The 19,260-nt window shown below is 37.8% G+C and overlaps 2 protein-coding genes across 2 annotated transcripts in view; one reads left to right on the top strand and one right to left on the bottom strand.

Annotated features, from left to right (window-relative positions):
• LOC137624478 (metallophosphoesterase 1 homolog) overlaps positions 1–7,265 on the bottom strand; it is a 55,683-nt gene extending 48,418 nt beyond the window's left edge. The window contains exon 1 of the mRNA XM_068355254.1: positions 7,058–7,265. Within this exon, the coding sequence (XP_068211355.1) occupies positions 7,058–7,089 (32 nt within the window). The 5' untranslated portion in view covers positions 7,090–7,265. The remainder of the gene's footprint in view (positions 1–7,057) is intronic.
• Positions 1–19,260, top strand: part of LOC137624778 (serine/threonine-protein phosphatase 2B catalytic subunit 3-like) — a 568,901-nt gene that overhangs the window by 422,118 nt on the left and 127,523 nt on the right. The gene's annotated exons all lie outside the window — the stretch shown is intronic.

Raw genomic sequence — 19,260 nt, 5'->3', positions numbered from 1 at the left:
GCTAAGTATTTTGTATTTCATTTTAGCAGTTATTCAAAATAACAAACATAAAATAAATAAGTACCTGGTAAGGAAGTCGACTTGAACAATTACTCTGCCTTTTTAAGTACGTCTTCCTTACGGAGCCTCGCGATCCTCTTAGGATGCTGAGCGACCCCTAGGATCTGAAGTATCAAGGGTTGCAACCCATACAACAGGACCTCATCAAAACCTCTAATCTAGGCGCTTCTCAAGAAATGACTTTGACCACCCGCCAAATCAAGTAGGATGCGAAAGGCTTCTTAGCCTTCCGGACAACCCAAAAACAATAATAAAACATTTCAAGAGAAAGATTAAAAAGGTTATGGAATTAGGGAATTGTAGTGGTTGAGCCCTCACCCACTACTGCACTCGTTGCTACGAATGGTCCCAGAGTGTAGCAGTTCTCGTAAAGAGACTGGACATTCTTAAGATAAAAAGACGCGAACACTGACTTGCTTTTCCAATAGGTTGCGTCGATTATACTTTGCAGAGATCTATTTTGTTTAAAGGCCACGGAAGTTGCGACAGCTCTAACTTCGTGTGTCCTTACCTTCAGCAAAGCTTGGTCTTCCTCATTCAGATGGGAATGAGCTTCTCGAATTAACAGTCTGATAAAATAGGATAAAGCATTCTTTGACATAGGCAAAGATGGTTTCTTAACTGAACACCATAAAGCTTCAGACGGGCCTCGTAAAGGTTTTTAAATAGAACTTAAGAGCTCTTACAGGACATGACTCTTTCTAGTTCATTTCCAACCATACGATAAGTTTGGAATATCGAACGATATTGGCCAAGGCCGAGAAGGCAGCTCGTGTTTGGCTAGAAAACCAAGTTGTAGAACATGTAGCCGTTTCGGATGAGAATCCGATGTTCTTGCTGAAGGCATGAATCTCACTGACTCTTTTAGCTGTGGCTAAGCATACCAGGAAAAGAGTCTTTAAGGTGAGATCTTTCAGGGAGGCTGATTGTAGCGGTTCGAACCTGTCTGACATAAGGAATCTTAGTACCACGTCTAAATTCCAACCAGGTGTAACCAAACGACGCTCCTTCGTGGTCTCAAAAGACTTAAGGAGGTCCTGTAGATCTTTATTGTTGGAAAGATCTAAGCCTCTGTGACGGAAGACTGATGCCAACATGCTTCTGTAACCCTTAATAGTGGGAGCTGAAAGAGATCGTTCTTTCCTCAGATATAAGAGGAAGTCAGCTATTTGAGTTACAGAGGTACTGGTCGAGGATACGGATACTGACTTGCACCAGTTTCGGAAGATTTCCCACTTCGATTGGTAGACTCTAAGGGTGGATGTTCTCCTTGCTCTAGCAATCGCTCTGGCTGCCTCCTTCGAAAAGCCTCTAGCTCTCGAGAGTTTTTCGATAGTCTGAAGGCAGTCAGACGAAGAGCGTGGAGGCCTTGGTGTACCTTCTTTACGCGTGGCTGACGTAGAAGGTCCACCCTTAGGGGAAGTGTTCTGGGAACGTCTACTAGCCATCGAAGTACCTCGGTGAACCATTCTCTCGCGGGCCAGAGGGAAGCAACTAGCGTCAACCTTGTCCCTTCGTGAGAGGCGAACTTCTGCAGTACCTTGTTGACAATCTTGAACGGAGGGAATGCATATAGATCTAGATGTGACCAATCTAGTAGAAAGGCATCTATATGAACTGCTGCTGGGTCCGGGATTGGTGAGCAAAATATTGGGAGCCTCTTGGTCATCGAGGTTGCGAAGAGATCTATGGTTGGCTGGCCCCAGGTGGCCCAAAGTCTCTTGCATACATCCTTGTGGAGGGTCCATTCTGTTGGAATTATTTGTCCCTTCCGACTGAGACAATCTGCCATGACATTCAAGTTGCCTTGGATGAACCTCGTTACTAGTGATATGTCTAGACCTTTTGACCAGGTGAGGAGGTCCCTTGCGATCTCGTACAATGTCAGAGAGTAGGTCCCTCCTTGCTTGGAGATGTACGCCAAAGCCGTGGTGTTGTCCGAGTTCACCTCCACCACTTTGCCTTGAAGGAGAGGCCTGAATCTTTTCCAGGTCAGACTTACTGCCAGTAGCTCCATGCAGTTGAAATGCATTGTCCTTTGACTCGAGTTCCATAATCCCGAGCATTCCCGACCGTCTAATGTCGCACCCCAGCCTACGTCCGATGCGTCCGAGAAGAGAACGTGGTTGGGAGTCTGAACAGTCAGGGGAAGACCCTCTCTAAGGTTGATATAGTCCTTTCACCAAGTCAGACAAGACTTTATCTTTCCGGAAACCGGGATCGAGACCGCTTCTAGCGTCTTGTCCTTTTTCCAGTGAAAAGCTAGATGGTATAGAAGAGGACGGAGGTGTAGTCTTCCTAGTGACACAAATTGATCCACGGATGACAGTGTCCCTACCAGACTCATCCACAGCCTGACTGGGCAGCGTTCCTTCTTCAGCATCTTCTGGATGGATAGCAGGGCTGGGGGCTGATCGTCTTGTTCAGCAACGTCCTCATCAGAGGGTTCCTCATCCGAAACTGATGAGGAAACGGCAACGGAGTGGGCAACGTCTGACTCGCTGAATCCGGTCGCACTGGTGGATGCGTGACGGAGCCGGACGCAATATCATGGAACTGCTGCACAGTCTGTGAACTGTCAACAACCATGGGTGCGCGAGGAAGTACAGCGTCAACCCGAAACTGTCTAGACTGTCTGGGTTGTGCAGTCAACACCCTACCGGGTTGCTGAGGTTGACGCACTGCGTCACAACAAGTCACCTCTGCTGGTTGTTGAACGTCCTGAACGTCAACAACCACCTCCGAGCGTCGCTTAACGTCAACGTGCGACTGGCAACCCACACTGGGTCGCATCGGTGGAGGAACCACCTCAACTGGCAGACGCGAGTAGGTTACCTCAGCGTCAACAGGGCGCACAACCGACCGGTTGGAAGGTTGTTGGCCAGAAGGAGGAACCACCTCAACTGGCAGACGCGAGTAGGTTACCTCAGCGTCAACAGGGCGCACAACCAACCGGTTGGAAGGTTGTTGGCCAGAAGGTTCTTCTCCGCATTTAAGTCCTCTATCAAGGACGCAAGCTTGGACTGCATGTCTTGCAGCAAAGCCCATTTAGGGTCTACGGGAGCAGGTGTGGCAACAGACGGGGTTAACGACTGAGGCGGAACCATTTACCATCCCTGAAAGCCTTGTTATGTGTGACATAATAGTACAGCAAAACTTCAAAGGCTCGACAAAAGTTGAGAAGTTGACCTGTAAACAACTTAGAGCGTCTCCTGGCTAGGCGCCAGGGCGAGTCTACCAGAATTGAGAAGTCTATCTGGGCAGAGGCATGAACTCCCAAGCCGAGAACTTCTCTCGTGTCCTATCAGACTCTCGCTCTATAAGCCAGTTTAAAGAAGGGAAATCAAAGGCTGTATCCCTAAAACTCCTCCTGGTGCAAAAACCAGTCGCCTAGCCAACGTAACGCTCTCTAGGAGAGCGAGAGAGCACTAGCTTAAAAACAACGGCTTCGAAGTAGCTAGGCCTAGTGTAAGTTCAGACGTTTAGGCGAACGAGGAGCAGCAGTTACAAGATCCGGACGAAGATCCTTAAAAAATCATCATGATTTAATTAAAGTCCATAGGAGGCTAAGCAGCTTAAGGCTCCTCTCCAAATGACAGAGTCCTCAAGGGAATATCAGTAGGAGGGAGAACAGCACTTTCTCATCTACAGGAACCTTGTCCGATAAAAGCTAGGTTACCTCAGTGAGTCTCTCACTGGTGCATTAGTAGCAGACCAGAAGGCAACGTCATGTAACTGCTTGACAGTCTGTGAACTGTCAACAACTGAACTGTCAACCACAACAGGTGCGTGAGGACATACAGTGTTCACTCGAGACTGCTTTGACTGTCTATACTGAGCAGTCAAAACAACTCTAGAATGCGGAGGTTGACGCACCGCGTCAAAACAAAACAACTTAGACTGTTGTTGTACCTCGCGAACGTCAACGGAAGGTTCCGTGCGTTACTGAACGTCAACATGCGGCTGGCAGGGTACACTGGAACGCATGGGTGGCGGGACTCTCTCAGCTGGAGTGCGGCAGAAGGTCGCCTCAGCGTCCACAGGACGCACAACCGTGGTTGGTTGTAGGCTAGAGGTTGGTGCAGTGTCAACCTTCTCCGCACGAAAGTCCCGCATCAATGACGTTAACTGAGACTGCATGGACTGCAGCAAAGACCACTTAGGGTCGACAGGAGCAGGTGCGGCAACAGACGGTGTGACTGCCTGATGCGGTACCGCTTTGCCTCTCTTAGGAGGTGAGCAGTCGTCGGAAGACTGCAGCGAGTCCGAACTGACCCAGTGGCTACAACTGGGCCGTTGGACTTGCGCGGAAGGGACCGCCTTGCGCTTAATAAGCTGCGAGACCTTGGTCCATGGTTTCTTACGAGAAACCTCTTCCGCAGACGAGAAATAAATGGGCTCTCTCGTCTTTGTGTGGGTGGGGCGATCTTGGGTAGATACGCCCGAAACCACGGAGGGAAACGTCTGTTCGTTGATCAAGGCCTGACGAACCCATAAGTCGTTCGACATTACTTCTCCCCTGGGCTTGGGAGCTTGCAAGAGGTCCCGGACTAGGTGAACGACAGGCACGAACAGACGAACCCTCGGACGCAACACTGTAACACTTTGCGCATATCACTTTATCACTTCGATTTTCTGTTTTGCACTTATTTCACTGAAATCGAAACTTTTACTGATTTCTACCTGAAACACGCAATTCTACCCTCATTAAAAGGTAGTAATTGCGAAATCAGTCGTATAATGCAGCTCATTAATACTAGCAAAAAACAGAAAACATATATAAAGATAAAAAATTCAGTGGCTGGGAAAGAGACTAAACACTAGTTCAAATAAACTACGTTTACAATCTCTCACCGCACATAGCCTGGGGACAAGAATAAAACCCTAGAAACGTTTTACCTTCTTCCCCGTACAGCGACTAGGGACGAGAGTAACACGAGAACAACGTTACCCGCTTGAACGGAACGTTTTCTCTCCTCTCTCTCCCTCCGTCTCTATCTCTCTCTCTCTTTCTCTCTTGATTTCGCACCTAAGAGAAGAGCCCAATTATATATCGTCAAAAAAACATGTTATTTGACTAAAGGAAAAAAACTGAAAGGTTTTCCAATAAAAAGTTCCTTTAATTTAGAATTTAAAACATTAAAGCTAAGAAAGAATGAACAAAACGTCAGAATCGATTTACTCTTACTGCAAAGTGAAACCGTGATACACTCTCTCTCTATCGTAACGATAGAGCGCATGTTGAACGTCCTGAACGTCAACAACTGCGTAGTCTAAAAAACTAAACGTTAGTTCATCTTTGAAAACAGAACGAAGACTATCAAAGAAATTCTTTCATAAAACATTAAATTTAAAAAGTTTTAAATTCTTTAAAGGCTAAATACGATATAACGGGCTCAACTTTGATTAACTTCGGTTCCAAGTTAGGACCGCCTACTATCAGGAAAGGTCGCATATAAACAAAACATAAAAATTATCTTTATATGTTTATAAAAAATGGAAAGTTAATCGAAGAGGCCTAATAAAGGCGGAGAGATATAAAATACATAGATCTATAACGTGTTAAGCAAAATGACTAAAAACCTAAACACACTTCCGTCTAAGGGAAGGGTCGGCCATTTAAAAGTGAAAGAGAGTCCATACTCTCTTTGTCACCCTAATTAAATCTATCCAAAACGAGTTCAAGTTTTGAGATGAAGATAAAACACCTGCATAGCGAAAGCTCAAAACTAGAATAGTGTACTTCACCAAATAGTTGTGAAAACAAATCCAGTTAGTAACAGCGTATTAGTAGGTCTTGCCGGTAGCCCGACAGAGAGAAAATTGGTTCTGTGTTTACATTGAGTACTGAGTACCTGCTAGACAGATGGCGCTGTTGATGTACACCCCCTACCTGCATAGCGATCGCTGGCGTATTTTGAACGTAGAGTTTTCTGTCGAGCAACAGAGTTGCAGCTTATATAATCACCGGCTAAGTTTAATATTGAAAAAATAGCCTACAATATACAACCCGTTTATTACACTTTTCTATAACTTTACCCATTGTTCTATCAGTGAATGGTGCACATTATACATACCAAAGTGAGAGTGCACAAATGTCACTAACCTCACTAACCGCCTAAAAGGAAAACATTTAGATGTTATTTTACATTAACATCATATTTCCAAAACAATTTTAATCAGCATATTGCCATTGATCATTAGTAGTGCATTAGTTTAAAGTTTAAACCCATAAATATGAATCTCTCCGTTCTACTAACATTGATATTATAAGAAATTGTTGATTTTACCACCCCAAATTTTCCTAAGTTCGTTTTGATCTGAACCACAGCTTGTTCCCTGACAGGAACTATAAAAATAGAATTATTTTTCATAGGGTAAATGCCGCAAGGACCTCGAGTAAATGCCTGCAAGGCCCTCAAGTAATGCCATCAAGGACCTTTAGTAAAAGCCTGCAAGGCCCACAAGTAATGCTTGCATGGCCCCCGAGTAAATGCCTGCAAGGCCCTCGAGTAAATGCTGCAAGGCCCTCGAGTAAATGCCTGCAAGGCCCTCGAGTAAATGCTGTAAGACCCTACAGTAGTCTGCAAAGCCCTCGAGTAAATTCTGCAAGGCCCTCAAGTAATGCCAGCAAGGCCCTCGGGTAAATGCTGCAAGGCCCTACAGTAAGGTCTGCAAGACCCTCGAGTAAATGCTGCAAGGCGGCCCTCAAGTAAATGCTGCAAGGCCCTCGAGTAAATATTGCAAGGCCCTTAAGTAATGTCTACAAGGCTCTACTACCCTTCGGAAGTATGGAACTTGGGTCATAAGGCCCACCACTGGGGTATGGGAGGGCGTTCTAAGATAAGGTGAAAAGCAGGTAGAACAATATCTATAGGATGATTTAGGAAATAGCCTGTGTCTGTAGGGAAGAAGTTAGATAAAATTGCATTGCATATATCAAAAGAATGCATTCGTGGTTACTTGTTAGCGAATGCCAAATTAAACCAAAATTTACCTGAACTGCGGTAGTGATAACATCCTCGCCATACTGGTTTCCTTATTCGACACTAATGGTCTGCTTTATACGATAATAGTTTTCAGCGTTCACATTCAACAAATTTAACAAATACGATTATTACTTTTCATTTATCACCAACAACCTCTTAGAAAGGTAAGTAATATTCATCTCGAATCTCACTGCCCAGTAAAGTTACGGTTCTTGTGACGTTAGAACTCTACCAATCAAAATTAGTATAGCAATTTTAGTAATGATTCTAAACTCACGCGGTCACTCACAAAAGGACACACACACACACACACACACACACACACACACACACACACACACACACATATATATATATATATATATATATATATATATATATATATATATATATATATATGTGTGTGTGTGTGTGTGTGTGTGTGTGTGTGCCTTTAAGTGTTTGCCCTAAATAAAGTAAATTGTATTGTGGGCATAAGATAGTATGCATTACATTGTTTATAATATTAATTAATATATCTTTTAACAAACTGTAATATCATAACACTTCCTTCAAATAAATTCCATCAACTTGAGCAACATTTGAATATCTTTCTTAAAATATTAGACTGAGTATGTTACCTTTAATCTATTCATACAATTAATAAAAAATTGAGGATGCCAAAAACTATTTTCATTTTATTTATTTTTTATTTCGATATATTCATCGGATAGGTAGGCCTACTTGGTCCAACATATTCAATGAGATTTTAGACATGAAATACATATGATTTCACACATCTGGTATAGCCCAAATCTAAATGTAATGATAAGATATGTATTAATTTTCTAAATTTTGCAAATTTAAATTTGTTGGGTTGCCTTGACATTAGAACATCTAAAAAAATGTATATTGTTGTTTTCTTCTTGTTTAGTGTTAATAATCAATGTTGTAGAGGACACAAAGGAATTAAGGTGATTCCCAAACACTCATAAGTTAAATTTTTCAGTTTAAATTCCCAATAATTCGTCGATATATCTGAACTATACTATTTGAGATTACAAATTGAAGAGATCTGTCTCGTCTCAGGGAAAAAATATTACATTTTGGAAAGCAATGGAACCGTACACAACTATTGTTCTTAAATTTTTCTTTTGAAAATAGATCTTCAGTACAGCAGTAAATGAATAGTCTATTATAGAAATTTGTTTTATATAATGCTAACCCACAAGATATGTCTATCTAATGCATTATTCAATAGATTCAGTGGGTCACTAATTATAATCATCTCTCCTATATAGTAAAGAACAAGTGCTTGGTTATATGTGTGTAAATAAATATATATATATATATATATATATATATATATATATATATATATATATATATATATATATATATATATATATATATATATATTGCCTTGATATTGTTTTTATCATTATTTTTTACCAAATTTTCATTTTGACACATGTACACTAAGGCGTAGAATATAAAAATCCCCTTTTGATGGCATTTGTGGACTAAGAAAAAACATTTGACAGTGTGTACCGGCCAATTTTGTGGAGAGTCCTGCGTTATTATGGAATTCCTCTTAAATATGTTAATTTGTTCAAGTGTGTTCATGACCATAGCAAGTGCAAAGTTAATATTAATGGAGTCTTATCAAATGAATTTCCAGTGAACAGTGGAGTACTCCAAGGGAATGCGTTATCACTTATGTTGTTTATCCTCCCCAGGGATTTTGTAATGAGTAGAACAGTCAGAGATGGTGGAGTAGGATTGGATTGGATTGATGATAGAAATTTAGCAGACCTAGAGTATGCTGATGATGCTGTCCTTGTTAGCAAAACACCACAGGATTTGCAATGCTTGCTTACCAGAATGCATGATATATCACACGAGCTTGGACTGAAGATAAAAAGAAAGACAGAGATGATGAGAACGGAGTATATCATTGGAAGGCGACAGGATTAATGAGGTAGAATCATTTAAATATTTAGGAACTATGATCTCCAATACAGGGTCTTTAGAATTAGAGTTTGGTGAAAAATTGAAAAAAAAGCAAATCAAACCATGGCTAGGTTAAGTAAAATTTGGTAATCAAATCGCCTGAAATTACGTATAAAAATTAAACTACATATCAGTTTAGTGAGACCTGTGTTACTGTATGGACACGAGTCATGGTATGACAATGAAACAATCTCCGATAGATTTAGTAGATTTGAGAACAACGCTTTCAGAAGGATATTGGGATTTAAATGACAGGACAGGATTAGAAATGAAACTATAAGAAATTACTCAATTACCATATGTTGATGAGATCATGATGAGGGGTAGATGGAGATGGTTTGGGCATGCTCTTCGCACTCCCCAAGAGAGATTAGTTCACCAAACGTTCAGTTGGGCTCCACAAGGCACTAAAAGAGTTGGAAGACCCAGGCCTACATGGCTGTGTACTATGAAGCGCAAAGTAGATGATGAATGGAGAAGTATATATATTCCTGTTACACTGAGCGGCTACCCATCGAACACAACAATCTCCCACAATTTGTCCAAATGGCAGAGTTGTAGGCCTAGTTAGTAAAGAGGGAGGGCGGGACAGGGATGAATCCGTGTGTGTTTGTGTGCCTACATATCTTTGTAAATATCTAGTAGCCAATTTAGCTGGTTCGCGTAAACTATTGCAGTAATTTATAATATATGGATTCTATTGCACAAATGACTGGCCTTCTTATGATTTTTGATAAAATCATATTTCTATGGTATACTTAAATCTTTCATGTTCTACTGAATTTATCTCTCAAAGTCGTTTTCCAGTTCTGAAGAGTTCCTGTTTTTGCCACTAACCCCCCCCCCCCCTCCCTCATATCCTATTTTATTGGCAACTATAAAACTGACTCTATTATTTGTATGAGACGAATATTTCCGGTCTTCCAATATCCGTATAAACAACATTAGTTCCACTTACGGATATCCAATTCCTCTAAAACGGAACTTATGCTAACCGTTATTTTCAGCATTCACCGACCCTACCCAACCATGAAAAAAAAAAACATTCAAACTTATCATCATGTTGAAATTTATATCTAATACCACACTATCACTTATCAGATTAGTTTGAAAATTACGCAACCAAACGTTTTTTTAACATCCAGACACCCTTCGCTTTACACATGTTAATTCTAGAAACAATACTACACTGAACTGTTTGTTTACTATTATGAGAAGTAGAATGTAGAATCAGCTTTGCTTGTTTACAATTTACGGGGGAATAATAATATTATACAGTAGTAACTTAAAATATCAGGTCTGTTTCAATTGAATTATAGAAAATCATTTAAAACTAGATTAATCACATTTTTATTTCTTGAATATTGAATACGTCACTGTCAATGGATGAAAATCAATGTGTGAAGAATCTAATAATCATATTACATTTTCTTCGGTGGAACTTCCGTTGTTGGTTGAAAGTAAAGACAGTTTTTATTATTGGTTTTGGGTTGAAAGTGTCTTTTTTATTTATGGTTAAAAGTAACAGTGCGTTTTGAGCACATTCTTGAATCGTGTAATACAATATACATATTGAAAAATTCTAACCACATCATGGAGGTTCTTTATGGCATGTTTCGAAGGGGTCTTTTCGTCTCCACACAATAGAACTTTCAGTTGATTTCGTGGAAGGCATCTAGAAGAATTTCATTCTAGATAACGCACGTATCAACAATATCCTCACAGCAACGATCTCTAGAAAATAGACTCGGGGGAAAGAAGATGAGATTTAAGAATAATTGTTTAGGCTAAATCAGCTGTCATTACATTCCTTCAAGTTCAGTTCAAAATCATTACACGAGAGTAGCTCACCTCTTGGGTATGGTAACGGTTGATCGTTAAAACCACAATACCAAAAGCTTAGCTGTTTATTTTTTCTTGATAAATTATGATAAGATAAGCCCGTAACCTTATCATTGGATGGCTTACACCTTACAGCCAACTTAAGATACTCCGCATATGATTCAAACTCGTAGTACAATTAAGCCAAAAGTAGCCATTGGATCTGTATAATTAGTCTAAAGCAGGGTTAAAATACCTTCGTACTACTAACAGCATTTTTAATGACTAAAAGGAAACATATTATAGGAAAGACTGTAGTACTTAGAGTGCAAAATAGAATAAGTAAGTTATTTAATTTCAGTCACCTATGAATAAAAATGAAAAAATAAGTATAATTTCCATTTTTCTACGAAGGAATTTTAGTTTCAGAACATGACTTACAGAAGTAACAAAACAACTTCACGTATTAATATTATCGACACTCTCTCTCTCTCTCTCTCTCTCTCTCTCTCTCTCTCTCTCTCTCTCTCTCTCTCTCTCTCTCTCTCTCTCTCTCTCTCTCTCATTTGAAAGATTTATAAATTTCTTTTTCTTCTGTCAAAATGTCTAAATCAGTAGACTATTCTGCCTCTGTTATCAATAAATAGATATTTATCATAGCCTCTATTTATTTTTCCATTGGTTTATATTCTTAGTCAATATATAGTACTATTGTTCAGATGACGTATCAAGAATCCATTTTGAACAAAATTGAATATATATATATATATATATATATATATATATATATATATATATATACACATATATATATATATATATATATATATATATATATATATATATATATATATATATATATATATACATATATATATATATATATATATATATATATATATATATATATATATATCTTGAATCAAAATAATGTCATTTTATTTTCTTCAAATATTGAAGAAATCTGGCTTACCGGCTACCATTTCTCCCAATGTATAACCTGCACGCCCTTCAAGAGGAAAAAAAAATATTTTAGCACTGGCATTTTACGAATATCTCTCCACTACCTTCTGCGAATTCACCTCTATATCCATCGTAAGGGTAACAGCGAGGAAAATATTCACTGCATCCTATTGTTCTGGCCTATTCTTTACATATTCTCCTTTCCTCATACATCTGACAACACTGAGACAACCAGACAATTCTTCTTCGCCCAATTGGTTATCTACTACACTGTAATAGTTCACTGGCCACTTTCCTCTTGGTAAGGGTAGAAGAGAATCTTTAGCTATGGTAAGCATGTCTTCTAGGAGAAGGACACTCCAAAATCAAACCATTGTTCTCTAGTCTTGGCTAGTGCCATAGCCTATGTACCATGGTCTTCCACTGTCTTTGGTTAGAGTTCTCTTGCTTGAGGGTACACTCGGGCACACTATTCTATCTTAGTTATCTTCCTCTTGTTTTGTTAAAGTTTTCATAGTTCATATAAAAAATATCTAATACTGTTTCTGTTCTTAAAATATTTCATTTTTTCTTGTTTCCTTTCCTCACTGGGTTATTTTCTCTGTTGGAGCCCTTGGGCTTATAGCATCCAACTGTTCCAACTAGGGTTGTAGCTTAGCAAGTAATAATAATAATAATAATAATAATAATAATAATAATAATAATAATAATAATAATAATAAAGTACCAGTGACAGCAATAATATCATATAAATCCATCCCATAACCTTGCAACTATGTCAGCAACTAGAGAGATGCATTACCCCGCTATATGGACACAGCTTTTCAGATTCTATATGCTTTTGTTGAAAACAAATTTGTTGAGTATAAACACATTTCCAGTAGCTACACTAAGAGCTAGCCAAGGAACTAAAAGTACAACACAACAATGCAGGTTTATCTCTTCGAAATTTGAAAACAGTCAAAACTGACACCATTTAGTTTATTTTATTCTAAAAAGACAAAGTTTCCCATGACTGTGTAATAGTACTTCATTCTCGGGAAAATTCGTTGTTCGTCAACTGTAAAATTTGAATTCGATTTTATTACGGTTTTATATAAACTTGTAACATTCCTTCGAAAATGATATGGACGCCATGCAATGCCATCCATTACTAACAATTTTACATAGGTCTATGCATGCACTTTGAATAAGAAATGCAATAACCTTTGATCTTTAGACTTTCGCTAACCACATATAGCAGTGACCTGATTCAAAGATATGCTACAAAGAACGAAAGAAAGTTTGAGAGGATGCCAAAGAGTTAACCCTTAATTAAAGACTTCACAATAACAGCTTAAGTGTGACAAAAACTATTTCCGGCTCAGGTGAATGGTTTCCTCTACCTCCGGTTACACAGCATGCAACTGTTAACACATACACACACACACACACACACACACACACACACACACACACACACACACACACACACACATATATATATATATATATATATATATATATATATATATATATATATATATATATATATATATATAATCTGGAAAAGTTTGCATTGTAATCAGCACAAGAGATGGTTGAAAAAAAATCATCAAGACCAAGGAAAACTATCAGAAAGCACCAAAAAGAAAAAAAAAATGATGGTAATGAAGTTAAATCCAAGAGAGATGAAATAGAGTTAGCAGAACTATCTAAAACAACAAACAAACTAAAACAAAAACCAAGATATACGTAAACACAATCAGACCAAAATTGAGGAGACACTAAAAAATAAGGAAGAAGCATAAAGATGATGAAAAGAAGACTTGGATCAAGGAGCCAACAGATATGTACTTTAAAGGATGAAAATGAAAAATGGTCAACAAAAGAGATGAAGTGATAAAAATTGCTGAGGATTTCTATACAATAGTGATTTAAGAAATAACTTTGCCAATAGAAATAATGAATCACTTGAACCTGTACCAAAAGTAACAGTAGAAGGAAGTAAAGAAAGCATTAGAAGGCATGCAAAGAGGCTAAAGAAAGCATTAGAAGGCACGAAAAGAGGCAAAACAGCAGAAGATGATATAACAATTAATTTGATAATAGATGGAGGAGATTTCATAATAGTGAAACTCACTGAGCTATGCACAAAATATCTTCAAAACTGCTCTAGACCTACAGCCTGGAAAAACTTTATCATTATAATCATTCACAAAAGGGGAGACACAAAATACCAGATAAATTACAGCTCAATAAGTTTACTCTTAGTTGTATATAAAATATTTACAAATATCACATTAGGCCGAATAGAAAGATATCTAGACTTTAATCAACTATGAGAGCAGGCAGGCTTTAGAAGTGGGTATTCAACAACTGACCATGTCCATGTCATTAAACAATTAATTGAAAATTCAATAGAATATGACAAATCACTATGCATGACATTTATAGACTATGAAAAAGCTTTTGATTCTGTCAAAAGTTTAGCTGTAATGAAAGCCCTTCAAAGACAAGGAATAGATGATTCTTATGTTGGAACACTTGAACATATTTAGGACAGTGCAGTCTTTCTAAAGCTACATTAAGATTATGAGAAAATTATGACTGAGAAAGGAGTTAGACAGGGAGGCATCATCTCTCCTAAATTATTCACAGCTTGTCTAGAAAAAGTTTTCAAGAATTTAATTGGGAAAATGTAGGAATTAACATTAAGAAGGATTACCATAAAAACTTGAGATTTGCAAATAATATAGTTTTTAGTGAATCAGGGGAGGAATTGCAAACGATGATAGAAGATCTGAATAAAGAAAACAGAAATGTAGGACTGAAAAGGAATATGAGTAAAACTAAGGCAATGCTCAATGAAAATGAAGAAAAGCAACAAATAAGGGTTATGAAGGAACCTCTAGTGATTGTTAATGAATATACATATATAGGACAGACAGTAAGTGTTTCCCCAGGACATGGGACCGAAATTTAAAGAAGGATGCGCATGGGATGGAAAGATTTGGTAAAGAAAATAAGATTATGAAAAGTAAAATGCCATTTTCTCTTAAAAGAAAAGTGTCTAATCAGATGGTCCTACCAGTATTAATTTATGTATCAGAAACTTAGAGCCATAGCACACAAGCTAGTTAAGCTACAACTCGAAGAGCTATGGAAAGAGCAATGATGGGATTATTACTAAAAGACAGGAAAAAAAGAACATGCACACGAGAAAAAAAAAAGACTAAACATGGACAGGGCATGTAATGAGAATAACAGATATTAGATGGGCATTAAGAATATCCGAATGGGTCCCTAGAAAATGCAAAAGAAGCAGGATTAGAAAGAGAAGACGATAGATTGACAAACTAAGAAAATTTGCTGTTATAGACTGGCATGGAGACCATACACAGACGGGAGTGGAAGGACATGTCTGAGTCCTTTCTCCTGCAGTGGACTAGCAATGGCCGATGATGATGATGATGATTTATATACACGCATACATACACGCACGAGCGCGCACACACACACACACACATATATACATATATATATATATATATATATTATATAAAGAGAGAGAGAGAGAGAGAGAGAGAGAGAGAGAGAGAGAGAGAGAGACACACACACACACACACACACACACACACATATATATATATAATATATATATATATATATATATATATATATATATATATATATATATATATATATAACCTTTTCATTATCTTTTCTCTAACAGTACATTTATTATCTAAATATGCTAATGACATTCAAAATGCCCATCATATTCAAATTCAAAATGCGGAAGATTTTCTCCATATCACTTTCAAATGTTAAAACTGAATTAAAAAAAGCAAACGCGTTTCCCAATTCGATGATGAGGTATACGGCTTCAATAAATGTCCACAGATAGGAAGGGGAAAATGAAAGACAGCCATCGCGTACGGTATCATGAGAAAATATTTAAACGAAAGATACCCAATCACTTCCGAAGCCACCAGCCGCCGCTTCGACAAGTGACAGCCAGCGATCTTCTGTCCGCGCCTCTTTGACAATTCTCACTCCTACCCACTTCTTGAATGATTTTCTTGAGGGGCTCCTCTTCGATGGCGTGCTCGGGAAACATTAATTCTCGTTGCTGTTTCGTTTTCCGAGTAACTTTTCTCTATTCCCCTTTAATTGCCAGGAATTAGTTTTGAATAAAGAAAAACGGTATTTTGGTTATAACCGACCTTCATCCCTTTAAAGCCGTAGATTCATAACACGTTACCGTCCCAGCTGTTCAGGAAATTTGCTAACAAGGTTTCGTGACCTTTCAGAGAAAAATTATCGGCAAATAATTTATGAAAATGGTGCGTACGGTTGTAATTAATATATCATACATTTGCACTTTGAATTATGTCTCCACCTTCTACAGTAGCCGAATCAGTCATCTAAATTCCGCCCGAGAGCAAAAGGGAGGCTCTATTATACGTGCAGGTCTTCTAAAAATATTTAATACATGAACGATAAAGCTCATTTCGACAAAGTCATCAGTTCCTGTTAATGAACTAAATTTTATTTGATTTTATTTGATTATTTGATTTGGGCGCGCATGGCAGAGGGGGGGAAGCGGGGTCACGTGACTAGATACCTGCATTGATTGGCCGAAGATGGCGCATGCGCACTGCGCTCATTCACAGATAGCGCTGTTTACGCCATTTTGGTGAAGGTGTTGCTGTTCAGTGTAGTGCTTACTGGTGATCGGCTTGTATCCAAGCCATCTCTGCATGTGGGTCTATAAGGGGATTATTTATTAGTGACAAATAATGAGTACCAACGCCAACAACACCAGCAAGGTGGCGACGACAACAGATCGGGTCATCAAAAGTAAGTATAATGCAACATTTTGCAATGGATTCCCCCCTCCTCCTCTCTTCGGTGTCAATGGCTGTGTTAAACGTCACTCTTCGCCCATTTAGGCTGTTTGCCGTCCATAATTCGTCGATGCAGGTCTCTGCGACGTTCCCTAGACGTTGCAAGAGAATTGCAACATTGCAATGGCAGAGAAATTATTTTCGTCCCTTGGAAAATGGAATTGTTATGAAGAATTATTAGTTTGTCGTCTGCTTCTCTTGGCATTCCTGTGGGAAATTCGTCTGCTACTCGGACCACAGCTGTTGATCTGTCAGCTCTCTTGCTGTCTGGTTTCCCTTTTTGGGGTTTCATGTTCAATGGGCGACGTCGGATTGATAGTTCCCCAAATTGTGATGGTTTTAAAAGGTTAATCGGTGGATCGTCTCTGAGAGTCTGGGTGGAGAGATTCGGCTAGTCTGTCGATTCCACCGATTTAATTATAATTTCTAACTACAAACCTTATTTTAAAAGATATTTGTTAGTTAAACACTAACACGTATATGAATAACGGACGGTTTATGGGCTGGTTAATAAGAAGTACTTTTTCTCTAATGTATTTTTATGGTTTTAGAGAATACCAAATAGGTCACTCCTAAACCATTCGATGTATTGGTTTGGATATTCTATTTGTCTCTAATATTTATATATTATACTTGAAATCGTTAACAAGTAGTGCCAGTAGGCCTAGATCACTGTGCCAGCTTATCCTTCTGATAGGAAGAAGAGGACTTGCAATACTATTGAGTTATAGTTAGGCCTACTCGGGACTGGTTTCACACAGAAAATGGTGTTCCATCTGTCATTGATACACAACTTCGCTATTTTATTTTCCAGAAGGAATTTATGTCGGTATCGTTATCAAATGATAGTCATTCACAAAATTAATCTTTATATAATCAATTTTACCATAAATATAAGTGAACCGTAAACTTAATAGTAATTTTAGGGTGAGCTTGTATTTATTCAGATAACTTGAAGCTGGGTTTATTATTTATCAAGTTGTTTATTGTTTAATGAAAGATTAATTGTAGTATTTTAGCTTATTTTAAATTGCAATGTTTCATAGTTCATCTCTCTCTCTCTCTCTCTCTCTCTCTCTCTCTCTCTCTCTCTCTCTCTCTCTCTCTCTCTCTCTCTCTCTCATATATATATATATATATATATATATATATATATATATATATAATATATATATATATATATATATATATATATATATATATATATATATATATATACTATATATAAATCCAGTTAGGGTCTGATGAGGTGGCTGGGGAAGAAGTTGTGATCATTTTAAAAATAAGAAATAAAGCAAATATTCAAGTCCTGTATCATGTTTTGGTTTTATGGGGTAGCCTACATCATGTGACCTATGTCATCCTCTTGTAGTTTCATCTCAAGTCCAATAAGTTAGTTTATTTCTTGGTGTAAAGTTGTATTACTTAAGGTTTCATATGTGACTGTGGTGTAGAACTGTCAGTTGGTTTAATGTTCTTCACAAAAAATATTTTAGTGTGATTTGGGTTTAAAACTTATGCTTAGTCTTAACATTGATTATATAGGTTCTTACATACATTATATGTGCAGTATATTTACATGATCAGCTCTCCCCATTTACCACATTGATATCTGTACTTTATTGTGAAATACAGTGCCGGGAAAATTTGGGTGATTTTGTAATATACTGTACTTAAAAATGTACTATAAATCTATATGTGCTTTATTATGGAGGTTTATGTACACATTGTAATTTTACTTTACGATCCAGTGTGACCAAGTAAAGACCTGAAGCCAAGCGAGTTATGATATAGGTCACAAGGTTACTTACATTGTTTGTAGGCTTCAATGCATTATTCCCTTCACAGGCTATTAGATTCAGAGACTCCTTTGAATGAACGGCATTGTATCTTATTTACTCTGATGCCAAAGGGTTAATAAAAGATAGATTTTAGATGGTGGTTACGTAGTTTGTATAGAACCTAAACAGGTGATGGTAGCAACTTTTATTACCTTGATAGTTGCATTTGTGTACTTTTATTGATGTCAACGTTAGAGGTTTCACTAGAGTGAAGGTTTTTTGTAGGGCTGTAAATGGTTATGATACTGAGGTAAGGTTAGGTAATGGTTTTTCTAACTTAAAAGAAAGTCTAAATTCTTTGTGGGGTTAATAGGGACTTTGTTGTTCAGTGGGTTGAATATGTACTTTTGAATGATATGTTGTAAATGTTATGCTCCTCCAAGTATCTTTTCTACTTTTTTTTTTTCCATTGCAATGTTAATTTTGATTATTGTAATCTTCATATTGCACGATTTAGTATATTTTGTTTTTCATTCTGATGGTTATTTTCTATGCAGAAATTATTTCATTTCCTTTGAACTTCAGTGCATTATTATATTCTATTTTATGACCGCTGTATATAACTAGAAGTCTATTTTCTTGCTGGCTTAACCCACATACACGAACTATGCTGTTTTATTTTTTTTTATTCATGCTTCGTTTTCTTAAGTGATAATGTTTGATTTGTTTATTTAACATAGTGATGAATGAAGACCTTTTACT

Source organism: Palaemon carinicauda, chromosome 31 (genome assembly GCF_036898095.1).
Source record: "Palaemon carinicauda isolate YSFRI2023 chromosome 31, ASM3689809v2, whole genome shotgun sequence".
In the NCBI taxonomy this organism is placed as follows: domain Eukaryota; kingdom Metazoa; phylum Arthropoda; class Malacostraca; order Decapoda; family Palaemonidae; genus Palaemon; species Palaemon carinicauda.
The sequence above is the reverse complement of the archived record's forward strand: the minus strand, read 5'-3'. Positions and strand labels throughout refer to the sequence as shown.